This window comes from Globicephala melas, chromosome 8 (genome assembly GCF_963455315.2).
Source record: "Globicephala melas chromosome 8, mGloMel1.2, whole genome shotgun sequence".
Lineage (NCBI taxonomy): Eukaryota > Metazoa > Chordata > Mammalia > Artiodactyla > Delphinidae > Globicephala > Globicephala melas.
In genome coordinates this window covers 1,276,584-1,295,566 of record NC_083321.1, presented here as the reverse complement: position 1 = coordinate 1,295,566, position 18,983 = coordinate 1,276,584, and the positions used below count along the sequence as shown (strand labels likewise).

General features: G+C 66.8%; 2 protein-coding genes across 2 annotated transcripts; both read right to left on the bottom strand.

The window, feature by feature from the left end:
* Positions 1-1,807: 1,807 nt before the first annotated feature.
* Positions 1,808-2,894, bottom strand: TNNI2 (troponin I2, fast skeletal type). The gene is made up of 5 exons (XM_030834012.3): positions 2,808-2,894; positions 2,582-2,710; positions 2,352-2,441; positions 2,077-2,253; positions 1,808-1,944 (listed from the first exon to the last, which is right to left on the bottom strand). The coding sequence occupies exons 2-5, from the start codon at positions 2,702-2,704 to the stop codon at positions 1,849-1,851; spliced, it is 486 nt and encodes a 161-aa protein (XP_030689872.2). The 5' UTR covers positions 2,705-2,710; positions 2,808-2,894; the 3' UTR covers positions 1,808-1,848.
* Positions 2,895-5,574: 2,680 nt separating this feature from the next.
* On the bottom strand, positions 5,575-9,011 carry SYT8 (synaptotagmin 8). Its single transcript, XM_030834011.2, is given in 10 exon segments — positions 5,575-5,797; positions 5,800-5,938; positions 6,040-6,173; positions 6,268-6,373; positions 6,458-6,625; positions 6,694-6,861; positions 6,986-7,085; positions 7,468-7,633; positions 7,748-7,858; positions 8,917-9,011. Coding segments are annotated over 9 exon segments (1,158 nt in total). The 5' UTR covers positions 7,842-7,858; positions 8,917-9,011; the 3' UTR covers positions 5,575-5,714.
* Positions 9,012-18,983: the final 9,972 nt, after the last annotated feature.

Sequence of the window (18,983 nt, the reverse complement as noted above, 5' to 3'; positions counted from 1 at the left end):
CAGCCTCCACCGTTCTCCACCCTGCAGAGATCTTTCTAGAAGGTGCTGGACTATGCACTTGCCCAGAATTGCTCCATTCAGCCCCACGTCCACACGGCTGCAGGGACACCGAGGTCACCCAGCAAGGGCAGTGGCAGAGGGGCGCAGAGGGGCGTGGAGCCAGGCCGAGCGGCGCTGGCCAGGTGCTTACTGCCTTGGTTTGCTCTGCACGGCCCTCTTTCACTTCACTCATTCACTCATTCTTCACGGCCCTCTTTCACTTCACTCATTCATTGGAAAATGGAACAAGCACCCATAAATCCACTGTTCTGCCCAAGAATTACAACATCATCCCCCAAACCTACTTCTGCTTCCGTGTTTCCACCCCACCTGTCCCCGGCTTGGCCCCCACCCCGGGGGATCACTGTCTGGACTTCTGTGTTTGACATTCCCTTGCCTTTTGAAAAGAAGACCATTTTCCACATCTGACCGAGTTGGGTCCTGCCTGTGGGAACCGCATCCCTGGGATCTCTGCACCCGCCGTGGCCCTGGGCATAGATTCGCGCTCCCTTTCCCGGCGGGCGCGGCCCCTGCGCAGCTGCCCGGTTCACTTTGCCGGGTCCGAGGCAGGTACTGCCTCTATCACCGGCAGCTCTCGCTGCCAAAACCCACTCGCTCCTTGAATTCACTGGCTGCCCTGCCTGCTCTGGACTCCGCACGGGCTGAGCCTCAGCCTGGAACGTCGAGGGGTCCCCTCTACCCCGCATCCACGAGCGGGAAAGGCAGCCAAGGCACCAGGCCTGGGCCCGAGGGCCTGACGAGCCCAGCCAGGGCCTGTGGGGAGCTGCTCGCAGGACGGAGCTGAGCCCTGGGCTGCCGTGGGGCCGGGGAACAGTACACTGGCCAAGGCCGGCGGGGCAGGCTGACGTCTGTCCCTTGAGGCTCAAGGCTCCAGCCCCGGCACATCAATCGCTGGGGCCTCTGAGGGCAAGGGCAGGGTGGACGGCCGCTCCATCAGTGGCGGCAGCCTGGCCTCCCCGGGCTCCCCACCAAGGATCTGAGCGCAGGACCTTGGCGGGCCACGGCACCATCCCTCACAGAGGAGGCTGACGGCGGCCTTGCTGTGACATTTGTGTCTGGGCCTGTCGGCCACATCGTCCCTTGATGTGTGGCGTGGGCCAGGGCCAGGGGCTGTGCAGAAGGGAGAAGCTAGCCCTCTCACTGGGTCCGGTGTCAGGCCAGCTGGGCCTGTCATCAGTCTCCAGTGGGAGCACGGACCCTACCCGGCGTACCCCTGCCCCATGAGCTCAAGACTCCCCGGAGGGCCAGCTGATCCAGGACTGCCCCGCGTGCCCCCTGGTGGCGGGGGCGGGGGTCTGGGGAGGAGCAGCCTGGGAGGAAGGGGCTGCCCACAGGGCACGGGACACAGGCCCACGAGGCCCCTGCCTGGACTTGTGCCACAGGGACCGGGTCTCTGGGCCCTGTGGGGACCTTCATGGTGACAGTGACAATGGACCAATGGTCATCTAGGGAACTGGCTCTGCCATGGCCCCGGGCACCTGTGTCCAAGCTTACAGGGTCTGACACCAACATCACCAAGCAGCCGCAGGCGGCAGGCGGGCGGGTGGGGTCCCTGCCCCGGCAGTGGCCCTCCCAGTCCAGCCGAAGTCCCCCGAAGCCCGTGTGCGGCTCCTCCACCCCCAGCCCAGGCTCCCCGGTCTCAGAGGCCTTCGCACGGCGGCCCGTGGGCAGAGAGGCTGGGGCAGGGCCGGACCCGAGCACAGCAGAGCAGTCGGGGGATTGGAATCCTTTATTGACAGGAGCTGAGCCCGGCTCGGAGGGCCTCAGGCGGGAGCGGGCGGCGGCGGCCTAGGACTCGGACTCGAACATCTTCTTGCGGCCCTCCATGCCCGACTTTTCCTCGATGTTCTTCCTCCAGTCTCCCACGTCACGCAGGTCCCGCTCCTGCAGGGGCACCGGGAGAGGGCTCAGGCCCACCGCCTCCAGCCTCACTTCCCCTCCCAGTCCCCTCCTGGCAGACCCGTCCGGGGTCTGAGCCGGCCCGGCAGGTGGGGCGCGCGGTGGGGCCCCTCCTACCTTCTCGGTTTCCTCCTTCTTGACCTGCTTGAGGTTGGCCCTGAGGTCCATGCACACCTTGTGCTTGGAGCCCAGCAGCGCCTTGAGCATGGCGTCGGCCGACATGCGCACCCTTCTCAGCGGGGGCCGCTTGAACTTGCCTCGCAGGTCGAACAGCTTCTGGTTCATGTCCTCCAGCTGCGGGGCGGGCAGCGAGGCTGGGCGGGAGGCGGCGGGGGCCGAGACCTCGCGGTCGGGGCGCCCCCCGCACCGTGCCCGCCTCCCCGGCCTCTCACCTCCTTGGTGCTCTTCTGCACCTTCACCTCCATGTCGTACTTCTCCTCCTCGGCCACGTTGATCTTGGCGTGCAGCTGTTGGCAGAGCTCCTGGGGGGGGGGGGCGCCGTGGGTGGGTGGGTGGCCTCCGTCCGCCCTGACCACCCTGCTTGCCCTCTGGACCGAGGGGGAGACGGGGCGGTGGGCAGGGGCTGCTGGGCGGGCGGGTGGGCGGGGTGGGGGCTGGGTACCTGCACCTCGGCCATGGAGCCGGGAATGTGCAGCGGCGGGCAGTGCTCGGTCAGGTAGCTCTGCTTCTCCGTCTCCCGGCGGCTCTCCTCCTTCTCCAGCTCCGTGGCCGCGATCTGGAGCATGATGCTCTGGGGGGTTTGGAGGGGCGGGGGGTAGGCGGTGGTGAGGGGCTGCGGCACGCCAGCCTGCAGACGCCGGGGCGGCCCTCCCCAGGCCCGCACCTACCTTCAGGTGCTGTCTGCGGGCCGTGATGGCTCTGTTGCGCTTCTGCAGGGCAGGGAGAAGATGCAGGAGGGAGAGTCAGGGTCGGCGGGGCTCAGCCGTCCAGCCAGGGGGTCCTGCCCGAGGGGCGGCTGGGCCTGGGCCTGGTGGGGAGGCTGGGCCCAGGACACGGCGCTGCACGGTGACCCTTTGCCCCGGTGGCCCTTCGGGTTGGGAGGACTGGGGTCGGGAGAAGGGGCTGTGCTTCTGAGGCAGGGGGATGCTGGCGGGGCCCAGGAGGCGGGGGAGGGGATGCAGCCATCAGAAAGAAGAAGCGAGTCCCCGGTGAGCAGGCCACAGCCGCACTTCCCCTGCTCGGGGAGCATTGGGGCACCAGGCAGCCACTTCCTCTATTTGTCAGTGTCTCCGTTGGGGGAGGTGGGTGTGCGGTGAGGCATTTTCACAGAAGGGGGAGGGCTGGGCGGCCTCCCTGGGCCTTGGAACTCCGACCTCTGCCCTCTCCTGAGTTGGGGGTCCCACCCCCTCCGTGTTTCACCCCCAAGCAGGTACTCACCTCTTCACTGTCCCAGGGGGGCAGGTGGGGGGAGGGAGAGAGAAGAGAGGTTAGGGCCCTGCCATGGGGCTGTGTGATGGGGGCGGGCGGGAGGTGGCCTGGCGGAGAGATGCAGAGACCCTCGCCCAGTGGGGAGTGGGGTGGGCAGCAGGGGCACTGGGCTTGGGGGGCTACACTTACTCGCCCATCTTGAGGTCCTGGGCTTAGAGCCTGTGGGAGGGAAAGGGGAGGGGTGTTAGGGCCCCGGCCCAGGACCCCAGCTCTGGGGGTGCAGCGCCTCGCCCCACACACTAACCGCCCCCGCAGCCCCGCCCAACCCCCACCTCCTTGGGGGACGCTTCTTGGAATTCCCCAGGGGAGGGGAGGAGTAAGAGGAAAGTGTTCCCAAAATGTCCCAGGCGGGCCTGGAGTCGCTGCAGCTGTCCCCGAGGGAGGGGCGGTCCGGCCATCGCAGGCGCCCCGGGAGCGACCAGTTATTTTTAGCTCTGCTCTTTCAGCTTCTGCCCCAAGTGCATATAAGAAACGACCCGCCAGTTGGGCCTGGGGTCCCTCAATCCGTAAAACCCCTTCCCGTGTCCCAGCAGTGAGGCCTGGCCGTCGGGGTGCTGCCCGGGGCCCCTTCGCCACCCCAGCCTGCCTCCGGAGGCATCTCCCTCTCGCCCCCTGCTCCGTGGAAGACCCCCAGAGAGGCTGCTGGCGGCGGCCCTGGCCCCCAGGCCCCCGCCCCGGGAAGTCTTCCTGCAAGCGAGCTCCAGCAGTGCCTGTCCCGGCCTCCGGCCGGCCTCACCTCGCGTCCGGACAGCAGCGCTGGGAGTGGGGTCAGGCCGGCAGCGGCGAGTTGGGCTGGTGGGCCCAGGGGGAGGGGTATAAATGGCCTCCCCCAGGCTGGGCCCCTGCTCAGAAAGGGCATGGAGCCCTCCTCAGACCAATGGGGGCACAGGGACCTCCCCACCTGCCCAGGCTGCCTGGCCCGGCCCAGCCTCGTGCTGCCATCCAGGCCAAGAAGTCTTGGTTGTGGGGGGGGGGGGCGGTGCTGAGGTTGGGTTGGTCTATTTAGGGCTCAGTGATGACTTCGAGATGCCTCCCTTGTATCTTACAAGGAGGCTGAGGACAGGACGACGGCCTCGCCAGCCGTGGCGCACAGCTCAGGGGTCAGCCAAGGCGTCACTCCGGCCCAGCCCCACCTGTTCTGAGTCCGGATCCACACTGCTTTCCTCGGCTTCCCCAGGGCTCCGGGCCCCCCGGGGAACAGCAGCAGCCTCGCACTCTGCTCCTTATTGCCCCCCCCAACCCAGCAGGCGTCTCGGGCATGAGCTGGCCATGTCCTCCTGTCCCCAAGCTGGCCCGGGGCAAGGCCGGACCCCCAAACACGGCCTCTGGGGCCTGCGGCAGTGGCCAGGGTCTCTGGGGCAGGGCTTCCCTCCATGGGCGTGATCCCAGCTTCCCACCCAGGAGCAGGATGGGGGGGTGCCTGGACGGACGTGCAGCCTTGCCTGGGCCGCCCTGCCCGCGGGCCAGCTCCCTGCACAGCTCGGAACACATCCTTCAAACCCAGGATTTCGGCGCCACCCACCTGGGAACCTCTCCCTGACCCGAGGGGGCCTGGGGCCCGCCTGGCTGCCCCAGGCAGGCCCGGCACTGCCCTTCTCACCCCAGTCCAGGCCTGCGCCCCCTGCCCGGGCCCCCACCCAGCAGAGGCATCCGGATAACCATGACTTGGCACCCTCTGAGCTGGGGGTGCATGGCCCCAGCCCTGCCGGCTTCTCGGGCCATGGGGAGGGTCAGGGAGAGCTAAAGCCATCCAGATGTGCGGGGATTAGAGCTGCTTTCCGGGCCAGGCTGAGCCCCCAAAGGCCTGGGGCGGCTTCTGAAGGCATCTACTGCCCCCTGCTGCTCGCGAAGGGGACGCCCTGCAGTCACCATCTGGAGGGTTTGGGGCCCCTCGGGTGCTGGGGCGGTCCCTGGGATTGGGTTCCCCTCTGTCCACTGTCACCGTCCCCCAGATATCTCCCACTTGCCCACTGTGTCCCCAGGGGCCCATCCCTCACTCTCCAGCTGCTACCGATGGGGAGGGCTTCGCATCTCCCAGTATCGTCCCCCTTGGGCCAGGAAGGGCCCCTTCACCCTCACTCAGGGGTCAGGCATGGGTCAGAGCCCTCAGGGCCTGGCTGAGCCTGGAGAGGAGACCCTCTCCTTGTCCTTGGCGATGTCGGTGGAGCCCCTGACCCTGCTGTGTCCACGGGGCTCGGGAAGGACGCACAGCCATGGGGGAGAAGGCGTTTATTATGGTGGGTCCCCAGGGCAGCCTGCACGGGGCCCGTGGCCCAGCCCAGGGAGACCGAGGGCCGGGGCTGCTTTCAGGAGCCAGGCAAGGGCAGGCGCAGGTGGGGCTGCAAGGCCAGGGCCTGGTCCACCTCCCTGGCCGGCTGCAGGCGGTGCTGGGACGACGGGCATGGGCCAGCATGTCTGCCCAGTGCTGTGGGGGTTGACCAGAGGCCCGGGCGCCCAGCAGAACCTTGCTCACGGGCTTGGCCTGGAACTGAGGGCCCCAGGTCCAGACGGCCAGCACCAGAGCCACGCTCTGGGTAGAGGCAGGCAGAGGTGCAGTGGGAGGGGGAGAAAGATAGACGTCAGTTTGGCCCTGAGCGAGGTTCCACCCGCCCCCTCCTCCAGGCAGCCCACCTGGATCTGGCTGAAAGGCACAAGGAAGGTGAAAGTCTTGTTGAAGTAAGGGGTGGCCATGCCCTTCCTGGCAGATGTCTTTCTCTTCTTCCACTTCCTCTGGCTCAGCACAAGCTGGACCTTCACGTAGGGCTCTGGGCAAGTGAAAGGAGTCATAGGGCGTCCCAGGTCTGAGGGCTGAGCACAGGGTTCCCTCCATCCATGTGGAGGGGCAGGTCCGGCTCTTGCCTGCCAGAACCGGGCTCAGGCCTCGGGCCTCCAGCACGACCACGGTCAGCCGGCCCGAGCCGGGCACGTACTGGAGCGAGAAGCACACCTCCCCCAACTGCTCGGGCTGCGGGCAGAAAGAAGGGCCTCAGCTTCCCTGCCGGGCACACCGGGCAGGGCGGGACTGGAGCCCGGGGGTCAGCAGGCTCACCTCGGCAGTGCTGGGCGGGCCCAGAGGGCGCCAGAGCTCCAGGACGGGCTGCGGATCCACGGTGCCCAGCGGCAGGCTGAGCGCGCCCAGCAGCCCGTGCTGGGAGAAGAGCTTGTAGTCTAGAACCTGCACCCGCAGGGCGGTCCGGGGCAGCTCCACGGGGGCGACCTGCGGGGAGGGGTGTGAGCGGCCCCCACTGCCCGGCCCAGGCCCCTGGCCACCCAGCCCCGACTCACGTGGAAGGAGCAGGTCTCTTCGAACGTGGGGCAGAGGGTACCACGGTGCACCTTCGTCTCGTGCCTGCACCCGGCCTCAGGGGACAGGCTGACGCGGGCGTAGGGGTCCGTCGTGCCGCCTGGGCCCCGGGGCCTCAGGTCCGCTGCCTGCCTGAGGCCCACCTTGATCTAGGAGCCAGGGGGTGTTTCAGCCAGGGCCCCCTTCCTGGTCAGCCCCGCACCACCCAGCACCCAGTGCCAACCCTTCCCCCATCGCCCCTCCAAAATCCCGCACGTCCTCGGGGCCCCTCACCTCCTGGCTTCCAAAGTCGTACTCCACGGACAGCTGCAGGCACTCCCACTGCTGGGGCCCCCCAGGGCCAGGCTCCTCCTTATCCACATCTGGCTGCACCCGGGTGGTATCACAGGGGCTGGCGACAGGTGCTCTGGGACCGTGCCCCCATCAGAGCCCCGGCGTCCCAGGCAGCGGGTCCATGATGGGTCAAACTTCCAGGCCAGGGCACCAGAAGGGCTCACATCCCAGCTCAGCTCCGCGGGACCGGCCGAAACTGCCCCGAGTCCACCTCTCTGCCACTGCCCTCCTCCAGAACTGCTGTGGCTCTCGCAGCCCACGCCCTCCCTCACCTTGTTCATCGCCTCGCCAGCCAGGCGCACCCCCCCCCCCCCCGCCTCCGCTCTGGGCAGACCAGACCATGCTGGGGGCTGAGCTCGCCCCCGAGCCTGGACCTTGGGCTGCCTGCCGGCACTGGCCCAGCTGGGTGCCCGCTTCTCACCAGGTGCGTGTTGATGGTGCTGCGGGCACTGCCCAGGCCCACGGCCTCCTCGTCTCTGGGCTCCTTCCTGTGGCGGCCGCGACAGCAGCAGCAGATGGCACAGAGCAGGCAGGAAACAACGAGGACGCCAGCCACGACCGCAGCGGCTATGAGCGCCCAGCGGAGCCCTGGGGGCGGGGGGGGGGGGCACAGAGATGGGCCTGAGGGGCATCCATGGACAGCGGCTGCCCCCTGCCCAGCCAGGCCATCCCCACTCCCCTTCCAGAGGTCCCAAAACTCACAGGGGATCTGGGCGACCAGGTCCGGAATGCGCCCGGGGAGAACCGTGGAGCCCACTGGGGCCCGGGCGCTGTGGGGGCCTGGGGGGCGACTCATCTCCTCTCACTGCTGGCCTGGAGCAAACGGCCGGGGCAGCCAGGTCACTTGTGAGGGTGGCCCCTTGGGCCCCTGCCTACCGTCCCATCTGCCCAGCAGAGGCCAGCTCAGTCTGCCTGGGCAAGGAGGCAGCCCGGGGCGGCCGGGGCGAGGGCTCCGAACGGCACCGACGGTAGGGGGGCGCTGGGCCTTGGCCAAGGTGCGGGCTGAGCTGCTGCAGGCCTGGCCTCCTACCACGTCCCCTAGCGCCCAGCCAGGCGGGCCAGGCCTCGTGGAGGAGACCTCCGACTCCTTCCCGCAGGGCCTCTCCCTCCAGGAAGCCCCCTCCCTCCTGACCTCTCTCCCTGGGCCCCGGGCCCTCCTGGGGGTCGCCGCTGGGGTCCCATCCCGGCACCCCCACCCCGACCTCGGGCCCCCCATGGTTTGCCACTGACATAGGTGGAGAGTGTTTACATGTGGGGTCCCGGCCCTGGAGCAACTGGGAGCCTGGGGATGGAGGCCCTGAGGGGTAGGGGCTCTGCTAGGGTCATGGGGGACGGGAGGGTTGGGGAGTGGGGGTCGGCTGCCTGCGGGAACTCCGTGCAAGCCAGTCCCGGCTGAAGGTGCATTCCTGGCGCCAGGGGAGGACGGTCAGGTGGGGGCAGGCAGGGCCGGGTGTAGCTGGGAGCGGCCAGAACATTCCTGCCTACTACCTGCCCTGCTGCCCTTCAGAGCTCCGCCTGCCTGCTCGGGGTGGGAAGGAGGGTGGGCCGGCTCCGCTGCACCCCGGGGCCCCCGGAGGAGCGCGCCTGGCAAGGACCCGCTCGGCCTGCATGCTGGGACCCCGGGCCCACGGCTAGTCTCCGTGACTCAGCCTCCCCCAGCCGCCCTTCCTCCCAGGAGCGCGGGCAGCCAGGTCACAAGGACCAAGCCCGGGCCCCAGTCCAGGAATAACCAGGCACCGGAGCCCGATTCCTGCCCCTCTGCGCTCCCTGCCCACCCGCATGCCAGCGTGGGGAGGGACCGTGATCTCAGAGACCCCACCCCAGCCCCCATGCGCACAGCATCAATGCCCCACTGCCAGCACCAAGCCAACCTGTCTGCAGGAGGGACCACAGCTCAAAGCGGGGGGCCCAGGCCCTAGCTTGGCCTCCCCTTCCCTCGCAAACGCGCGTGTCTTGTCCCCGTGAGGTCTTTGGAGGAAAAGCCGTCTGAGGCTCGCAGCAGGGCAGAGGCCAGGCCGGGGGCGTCCACACACGCAGTGAAGGGACGGCAGGCGGCCTGTGCACCGGCCCTGGCTCAGGAGGAGGGCCCGGCCTGCTCTACTGCCTGCTGCTGCCGACCTACAGTTCTAACCATTTGGAACTAGAGGCTGTCCGTTTCCTGCCGGGGCCCCACAAGTTATGGAGCGGGTTCTGCCTGGGGGGCCACCGGGCGAGGCCCCTGTGGTGCGGTGGGGTGCACGCAGGGGACTCACAGGTGTCTCAGCCGCCCCTCTGGCCACTGCCCACCCTCCTCCCAAGGACACTCCCAGGTCAGCGGGTAGAGCGCCCCTGGTGGTGGCTGGTGGCATGGGCTGGCCTGAGAACCGACGGTGCGCAGGGGTCCCTGGAGCAGCCCAGTGGTCAGGGCAGAGAGGCCCGGCTGCCCTTGTGGGATTGGAAGCCCATCTTCATTTGTTGAAATGTCAGTCTAGGTGTGCTCTGGAATGAAAACAGCTTCAGTCGAGGTTCTTACGGTTGAGAATGTGGGGTCAGTTGTCATTTGTCTTCACAGAACTTCCATCTGTGTGTGCACGCACGTGTGCACACCTGCACCTGCGTGCGGCTGCGTGCGCACGCCTCTGTGGGCATGTGTGTGCCTCTCCCCGCACCCCTGCTCGGTTAGTGTCCTGTTCTTGGCCTTGGCCGGGGTGCGGTGGGCATCGGGTCACAGGAATTTGGTGCTGGCTTGGCGGGATTCCCAGGCCAGCCTGGTGAAGGTTGAGCCCCAGAAACACGGGGTGCCTGGGAGCTGACCCGAGAGGACCCTGGATCCCTAGGCACACCAGCCACAAGCAGTGGGGGGCCCTGAAGCCTGGGGAGGTGCGGGGTCCCTCAGGACTGCCCTGTCCCCGTGGTGGTGAGGGTTCCAGCAGGCACACAGCCACCAGGTGGCGCCGTCTGCTCCACTGACCCCAGCTACGCCACCGTCCAGCCTCCAGGCCCCGGCTCCTGGGGGAAACTTGCAGGAGCCCCCCACCCTGCCCCCGCCCCCGGCAGGCAGGTGCCCCAGGGGCAGCCCTCCAGGTCCTGTGAGGGCTGACCGGTTCTCCCTGTCCCCGTGCCATGCCTCTGGAAGCTCTCCTGGCCTGGGCCACCCCTCAGAAGGCAGGAGGTCCCTCCTGGGGTCTACTTTCTGTGGGCCAGCTGGGGAAAAACCTCCAGGTGCTAAGGCTGCTTTTCCCAGGAAAGGGGGACAGGCAACCTTCCTAAATGGAGCCCCAGTCCCCAGCCACCTCCTCCGGGGCTCCCTCCCAGCTGCTCCACTCTCTGCTTTGGGCAGGACGGCCTCCTTCTCACCCCCTCCCACCCCCTGCCCATCCTACTTGGCCTTGGAGACCTGAGTGAGCTCCACCTCTCCAGGAAGCCCTCCCTGCTCGCTCCGGGCCCTGGCCCTCCGACCGACCTGCCGGGGGTTATGCTGGATTCCACCCTGCACCCTCCCAGAGTCAGGAATGCCAGCTCTCCCAGGGGGAGGGCCTTCCCTGTCAGCTGGGCACCTATCAAAGCTGTGCTGACTGACCCCTTCCCCCTTTGGTCTAACTGGAATTTTTTATGCTTTGATAGGACCAAGTTTCTTGGGGCCTCCCTCTGAAACAGCAAGATGCCCCCAAGTGTTGGGGGTGGCAGCCCCCCGCAGGTGTCACACACTCTCACCTGATGCCTGCACTTCCTGTGCCCCCACCCTGGCCTCCAGGCCTTCCTCTCGGACACTGGGCACTGGATCCCGTGCTCGGAGCTTGGCCTCTAGTGACCCGAGAAACTCTCCTTGGTGGGGGTGGGGGGGCAGGGCTTCGGCATCAGGAGTCGGGGAACTCCCTTGGGAGGAGGGCCCCTCCCGAGACCGAAGCCCCCGGCGTCTCGGCCCGGGGCCCCCTGCAGGGGTCCCCTGGGACTGGGGCGTCTGGAGCCCTCCTAGAGGCCTTAGCAGAAGAGGTACCGGCCCATCTGAGCTGACCTTTGGGTGAAGCAGAGGGAGGGAGGTGGGGCTGGACTCGGTTCGTGAAGGTTCTACACCCCAAGGCGGGGTGTTCCGAGCCACAGGGACATCTGGGTTTGGAGGGGCCCAGCTCTGAGTGGCCCACCCAGGTCAGGGTGTCTCTCCAAACCCACTATCAACGGCCGGCCGGCCGAGGAGAGGGTTAACGCTTACCCAGCCCGCAGGGCTCGTCGGGCAGGACTCCGGGAGACTCAGCCCAGGTTGAGGCTGCTTTGGGGACGTGACAGGTGGGACGTGTGTGCATGCTGGTCACGCGTGGCTCTGGGGACACGTGTTCCCCTAAAAAGGGCCTGGGTCCCTCTGCTCATCCCACCCAGAGGTGGGGGTTTAGAAGAGGCAGCTAAACAGTTCTGGGGCGCAGAGGAGGCCTGTGGCAGGGCAGCGGGCATGCAGGCTCCCGTGCTGCGGGAGCGAGGTGCGTGGGTGGGCGTGATGGGGGCGCACGGGTGGCGGGATCCAGCCCGCAGCGCGTTTGCCCTGCATGCGGCTTTCCCCAGCCTCACTGTGTAGGGCCTTTGTGCCTTTCCCCAGATCCGGGCGCCTCCGTGGCGAGACGGGCGTCTGAGGTTCCAGGGCAGGAAGGGGAAAACCAAACAGAGCTGGCAGCCCCAGGCCAGCCCTGCGGCCCCCGAGACGGCGGCTTGGCAGCCAAGAGTCACATGGAGACCCTGGCGGGGCTCCTGGACAGGGATGCTTCCTTTGAGGTTGCTTGGGGAATGTTTGAGGTTGGAACTCATGGCAGTCGCCGGCTTGGGGGAGCCGGGAGCTGCTGGCAAGGAACCGTGAGACGTGCTGGGACGGCACGCGTGCACCCTGCCCGCGCTGACCCGGCTGCCGCATCCCGCTCAGCTGGGGTGCCCCGTGCAGCGGGGCCCGGGCCAAGGACGGGAGCGGGCGCTCGGCTTGCCACAGTCTCCGAGGACTGGGGCACCCCATGCCCGCTCACCGGGTCCCAGCCTGTGCGTGCCCCAGTCATCCTTGGTTCAGGCTCACCGTACCCTCTTCATCCGAGCACCTGTGCCCCATCGTTGGCGTGCTGGGGGACCTGTACGCATCATGTGAACCTCTGAGGAGCCTGCGCCCTGTCACCCGCGTGAGCACCCTCCTCCGAGTGTCGGCATCGCAGTGCTGGTTCCCTGAGCTTCTCTCCATCTTCCGAAGGTCTGCCTGGCGGCTGTGAGTCTGGATCTCCATGGGATGCAATTCCCTCTTCTCGGAGTATCTGCGTGAATTATACCCCATTCGCCTGGAGACTGGGGGAACACATTCCCCATCGTCTGGCTGCACGTGTAGTGTGTAATCCATTCACCAGCACTCACGTCAGAGACCTGGGGTTCTCCGTGACCCAGGCCTCAGGGTCCCTCCTGGGGCCGCTTGCACCCTCCCCGCTTTGACTGCCTCTCCCAAGGGCCTCTGGGACCCTGCTGGCCGGGACCTGGTTCCTCTGCACCTTTGGGGCCCCATTCACCTTCTCTTGGGGTATCTATTCATCGGGGCACCCCTGCTGTCAGAGCATCTCTTCCCCACTCCTGCGGATACCTGGAGACACACCTGACCATCTGAACTTCCGGCAGCCTCTCGCCTCGTACCCCAGGTGCCGGGGGCATGCTCCCCGCTAGTCTGGACACCAGGACTCTGTTCTGTGGTCACCTGGTTCCTGGAAAGTCTGTACCCATTTGTGGGGCTCCTGGGTGCTGAATGCCCCCCGACACGTCTCACATAGGCCTGAGTGCCAGGTCAGGGTCCGCGGCCTCGCTGCTGTGGTTTTGGAGGTCCTGTGCCCCATCCACCCCTCCCGGCCCCCCCCCACCCCCGTGTGTGTCCCGTTCATCCTTGTCTCTGGCTCTATGTGCTATTCATTCCCAAGCTGGGCGCCTGCAGCCCTACGGCCAGGTGTCTGGGGCTGTACCTATGCTTCCCAAGAGCTGGACCCCCACCCAACACATGTCTGGGTCCTACCCGATGAGTCTGGGTGTGTGGGTCCTGTACCCCACTAGTGGAGTATCTGGGTCCTGTACCCCAATAGTTGGAGTGTCTGGGTCCAGCACCCCAATTGTTGGAGTATCTGGGTCCTGTACCCATTAGTGTGAGTGTCTGGGTCCTGTACCCCAGTAGTTTGAGTGTCAGGGTCCTGTACCCCAATAGTTGGAGTGTCTGAGTCCTGTACCCCATTAATTGCAATGTCTGGGTCCTATACCCATTAGTGTGTCTAGGTCCTATACCTCCCATTAGTCTAAGTGTCTGGGTCCTATACCCCAATAATTGGACTGTGTCCTGTACCCCCATTAGTCTAAGTGCCTGGGTCCAGTACCCCAATAGTTGGAGTGTCTGGGTTCTGTACCCATTAGTGTGAATGTCTGGATCCTGGACCCCAATATTTGGAGTGTCGGGGTCCTCTGACCCACTAGTGGAGTGTCTGAGGCCCCATACCCCACTCTGCTCGGGGGTTGAATTGCCCAGTCCACAACCCCTTAAGATACCTAGGGGCACCTCAGTGACCGAGTCCTTGCAGGCTCTGCTCGTGGGGCCCTGGGGCGTGTACCCCATTCCCTGGAGAATGAGGGTGGCTTCCTCGTCATCCAGTCTTTGCCTTCTGTCACCCTGATGATCTATGCCCATCTGACTGAGAAACTGGGGGCCTGGCCCCCCACTTGTCTGGGCGTCAGGGCAACGTGGACACAGCATCTGAGTTTCTGGGGGCCAGGGGTCCCAGGCACTGGAACCCTGGCCGAGACAGCCCAGCCCCATGAGACGAGCTGAGTCCCACTCCTCCACGTGAGGGTCTGGGAGCCCAGTCTCGGAATCTCAGCTGGTGCCGCTGGTACCCCACCCCCCGAATTCTGTGTATGCAGATCCTCAGGGGGGCTGGTAACTCCCTGTCTCTGCACCCAGCTCCCCTGAGGCCGACGACTCTAACCTCATTCATCTGAATAGACGGGGCCAGGCACCCACCACCCTCAGCTCTGGAGTCCCCGCTTTCGTCTGTTTTGAGTCCAGACCGCTCGCCCCCCACCCTCTGGGTCTAGCTGCAGTCTGTACCCTTTCCCCGTAAAGCCTCAGGCCCCAGGAACCCGTGGCTCCGTTGTAAGGTCCTGGCCCACGGTTTTCTGAGTATCTGGGCAGCCTGTACCCCACTCCTCTGGTCACCACGGTAACAAGGACTCCAGCTGTCAACCTGACGGGTACCCTGCCCCCCAGTTTCCAGGGCCTCTGTGCGGTCCATCCCCCATCCTCCAGGCATCGGCGTACCCCACCCTTCAGAGTGTCGGGCTACGGGCACCCTCCGGTTCCCACGTTCTCTTCTCTAGTTGCCTGAATCCCATTCATCACGGTCTTGAGCTGCCTGAACCCCACCGCCTGCCTCTCACGTAGGCCCACATCGCAGGTCTCGGGCCCCTGGTGGCCGGTTCCCAGTTCCACCGCATCTTTGGATGCGCGGTGCCCGTTCATGGGTGTCTGGGCCTCTGTGAGTCTCTCCGTCCTCGCCCCGGCGTCTCCACTGGGCTCACGTGGGACTCCAGGCAGGCTGCTCCTTGCCATGCAAGTTCCAAGGGTCCTAGACCCCTTCCTTGGGCGTCTGAAGTCTCCCCGATCCCTGGAGCCTCTGAAGGATGTGAACCCCGTTCGTGGAAGGCTCTGGGTCCTTGCACGCCTGTGACGATGGACAGCCGATGCCTCGTGCCCCCCGCTTCCAAGTCCCCGGGATGCCCTTTGACTGTGAATGTCAGCGCTCACCTGGTTTTCTGGGCCTTGCAGCCTGCACCCCACTCCTGAGTGCCTGAGTCATGTGTGCCCTCGAGTCTGAGTTTTGGGGCTCTGTTCTCCATTCATTGGGGATCTTAGCAGCAGAGACCCTTGGTGGTTTACATCCCACACCTCACGTAGGCCCGCGGCCCAGGTCTCGGGCCCCCCGTGGCCAGTTCCAAGTTCCACTGCGTCTTTGGACTCCCGGTGCCCGTTCACGGGTGTCTGGGCCTCTGCGAGCCCATCCATCCTCGCCCCGGCGTCTCTGTGCCCTATTCATGCGTGGCTCTGGGCAGGCTGAACCCTGTCCGCCCACGTCTCCAAGACAGTCTGCGCTTTGTCACCCCAGTTCCAGGAACAGCTGCCGTGCAGCCAGGAGGCACATTCCGGGGTTTGGCTGAAAGCCAACGCAAACCCCGGGATTGCTGGCACTAGCGGCAAGTGGGGGCAGGGCTGGGGAATGACCCGGGGCGGGGTCGCACATGTAGAGGGGAGCCTGGGGACCCTCGGTTTGGGAGCCGGCGATCAAAGCCTTCCCTACACGGTGCGTGTCCCGGACAGGCTGCCAACGGCGGAGTGCACATTCCAGACCCCTCCACCGCGCCTGGCGGATCCTGCCCAGGCGGCCCTGCAGCCCACCCGCCGGCTGCCCGGCCAGGAAGGGTGGGGGCATCCTGGCTGCGAGACAGTCCACATCAGCTTGGGGCAGGGTCCCAGGGTCCCAGGCCAGAGTGGGGAGCAGAGGCGGGCAGAGGGGAATGCCACCTCTGGTGGCTGCAGACCCCTGTCCCCCTGCCATGACCCCCGCCGGGGGCTGGCTGACTACCTCGCCACCTCGGTTCTATGAAAGCCCCGGGGGAAGGGCCCCTGGCTCCAGCGCCCCTTCCCCGTCAGACTCTGGCTGGGGCTGGCTCCACTGTCCCCGACCTCGTATCAGGATGTGAGGTTGTGCGAATGTGACCACTTCCTGCCCAGGGGGTTCCTGGGGGTCAGGGAGCACCACAGCTTCCCAGAAGTCCCTGTGGGTGCCAGGACCTGAGCCCTGCCCTCTAGGGCCCCGTGCGAGGGGCCCAGTCCAGGCTCTCGAGGGTGGGATGGAAGGCATGCAGGCTCTCCGCCTGTGAGGGGGGCTGTCCAGGCTCTCCAGGTGGGGGGCTGGTGTATTCTCTGGGAGGGCCTTCCGGGCAGGGTCCCCTCTCTCAGGATCCAGAGGTCCGGGCGTCCCCCCGGGTTGAAGGGCCCCTGGCTCCCCCGATCCCTGCAGTCCAGGCCAGTTCTGCTCTCCGTGGGGCCGCTCACTTGGAGCTCAGGGACCAGCTGCCAGCCCTCCAACCCCGCCCCTCTGCAGGCTCCCCAGGGCTGCCCTGGGCCCACCGGGCTTTCTGGCAAGATGCACGGGAGCCCCTTTCAAGCAGGCCTGGGGGGTTGGTGGGGGCATCCGAGGCTTCCCTGCATGTTGGCTGGCGGGTGGGCCACACTGAACCCGGCCTGGTGGGCACCACAGGCCCGGACACCAGGGCCTGGGCCATGGTCTGTGAGTGCAGATGGGGCCCAGGAGGGTGTGCGGATGCGTCACTGCCAGGGGCAGCTCTGTAGCCAGTGGCCCTCTTCTTGGTCACGTCTCGGGTCCCTGGGCCGCTGGGAGGCACCTGCCACATGGGCACGGCGGCTAGGGGACCCCGAGCCTGAGGTAACTGGACATCTCTCTGTAGGGACCCCACCATGTCATGATGACTCACAACAGAGAATTAGGGCACAGCTGGGCCGCCCAGCGGTCCCCTGCTCCCACCCCAGTCCCCCCGCAGCTCCAGAGAGGCCATCCGATCCAGGTCTGGGGGCTCGCGGCCACCCGGAAGCCTGCTGCACGCCCCTCCCGTCCCCACTTGGGTTTGAGGGGCCCGTGAGGCTGCTGTGAGGTCCCTGCCCTCTCTTCCCGAGTGCAGCTGGTCTCTGCAGGGCCCTGACCAGGCCCCCTGTCCTTCTACAGGTGACTGAGTTACGCCCTGGACCACCTAGGATCCGTTCCCTTCAGGTGCCCTCTCGTGGGCCTTTCTCGGCCTTCTAGGCGGTCACCCCCAGGGCCACGAGTGGCCTGAGAGGACTGAACGGCCCATCAGCGACTTCGCCTGGGAGGCCAGAGTGGCAGGCCCGGGCCGAGGTGGCCGGGTGGTCCGGCAGAGCCAAGATCAGCCAGTCCCAAGCTCCCCCTGCTGTCCGCTGGCCGCTTCTGGAGGAGGCCTGACCTCCTGCTCCGGGGACCCCGGGCTCCCTCCCGCCGCCTGGCTCCACCCGCCTGCCTCCTGCCCAGCCCCTTGCCAGCCGCCCTGACAGGCGTTTGGGCACCCCCTTCCGTACACAGGCCTCGTGTTGGGCCCCCTCCACGTGCGGTCCAAGGTCTGACCCCCCTTCTCCCAGAGGCCAGTCCTGGGACCCCAACTGCTCAAGGCCCTCCATCCTGGGCCCCTCCCCACAGAATCGCCAGGATGCGACCCTCTTACTGGCTAAAAGGCCCCCCACCCTGAGGGCCTGGTCTGCGCAGAAGCCCCCGAACTGAGGCCCGTTGCGAGCAGCTCTCCACCCTGGGGCCCCCGCCTCCCCAGACAAGCTCTGGCCAGGGCTTGCTGAGGCCCCGGGAGACCCACAATCACCTGGGAAAGAGCTTTAGCTCCCTGACCTCAGATCGTACCCCAGACGCTCACTCAGAGGGTCACACCAAGGCCTCAAAGGCCACCAGTGGAGTCGCTGTGTGGCCGGGACAGAGGAGAAGGGAACCGGGGATGCACAAGGACATCACCCGGCACCTGGGCCCCAGGACAGGCTGGGGAGCAGCCAGGACCTTCCAACAGGGTACAAAGGCCATCAGCCCACAGCCTTGGGGACGCGGGGTCAGGGCTGAGGTAGAGCAATGGGTGGGGCTGGAGGAGCTGTGAGGACAAAGGTGCGGGTGGGCGCCTGGGCAACTGCGGGGCCAGGTGGGAGGGGAGCGTGGGCCTTGGGCTGCCTGTGGACCAGGCCTGGGGGGGCGGAACGGTCCCCCTTCCCCCGGTCGTGAAGCTGCCGTCACGCACCCAGGCGGGGCCCTCGGAGCCTGCAGGTTCCCGGCGGGCTGTGAGGGTGACTCCCCGCACCTGCGGGCGCGGGCGAGTGCACACGCCGGCACACATGCACATGCATGTACACACGTGCATGCACGTAACACACGCATGCACACACATGCACGCTCCCTCTCTCCAGGAGCTCTCAGGAGGCCACGTCAGCACCCCTGGGGACCCCGCACGCCTGGGGCCGCGTGTCCCTCTGCCCCCGCACTGTCTCAGCCACACCTGCCATGGGGGAGGGAGTCTTGCTCCACAGTGGCCACTGGCTCCCAAGCACCCTCACTGCCCTGCTGGGCTGTCACACGCAGGGTCCTCCGCAGGTGCTGCCCAGCCCTGGGCGCGAGTGGACACTGGCCGGGCTGCCCAGCATTTCCCTGCAGGGCTCAGGCTGGGGGCTGGGGGCTGGCTGCCTCCCTCTCTGCTCTTAACCAACCACTGGGCCACGGCCCTGGGCCCCAAGCAGGGCACGTGGGGCCCGATGCGGCCAGCCCTGGTCCAGAGCCAGCCTTGCCCAGCAGCGCGGGGCAGAGGCTGGGCACGCTTCTCCGCCGGGCACCCTCTGCCCAGCCCCACCCGGCCCAGCGGCCTAGCTCTCTGCCTGTGACCACAGGGCCTGTGCCCACTGCACTGAAGGCTGAGGGCCTGGAGCGTCCCTGGCCTGGGGAGGGGTGCTGCCCCCTCCAGGGCAGCCTTCCATGCCCGCCCCTTGGGCCTCTCCCTCCTCGCTGCCCTCTCCTAGACTGGACCCAGACAGGGAAAAGGGCCTCCCAGGATCTAAGCAGACCCACCCCACAGGGCAGCTTGTCCTCTCCTGGGGGCGCAGATAGAGGTGGGGTCAGGGGCGCTGGGCTAGGGGTGCCGATTGCCCACGGGAGGGAGGAGAGGCCTACCCTGTGCCGGGGGAAAGGAGTTGGGGGTGGAGTTGGTGGGCATCCTGGGGAAGGGGGTGGGCATTCCTGGCAGAAGGACCCTCACATGCTCAGCACAGAGGCAGGAAGTACACATCCAGCAGGGCTGTGGCCCCAGGACGGAGTGGTGTGGCATTAGCTGGAGCAGGGAT

Bases quoted from the DNA above. Each gene is read 5' to 3' on its own strand.
- TNNI2 (XM_030834012.3), bottom strand. From the start codon at position 2,704: ATGCTCCAGATCGCGGCCACGGAGCTGGAGAAGGAGGAGAGCCGCCGG. The intron at 2,442-2,581 runs GTACCCAGCCCC...CCCCCCCCCCAG, and splicing joins GCTCCATGGCCGAGGTGCAG to GAGCTCTGCCAACAGCTGCA. The intron at 1,945-2,076 runs GTAGGAGGGGCC...GTGCCCCTGCAG, and splicing joins AGAAGGAGGAAACCGAGAAG to GAGCGGGACCTGCGTGACGT.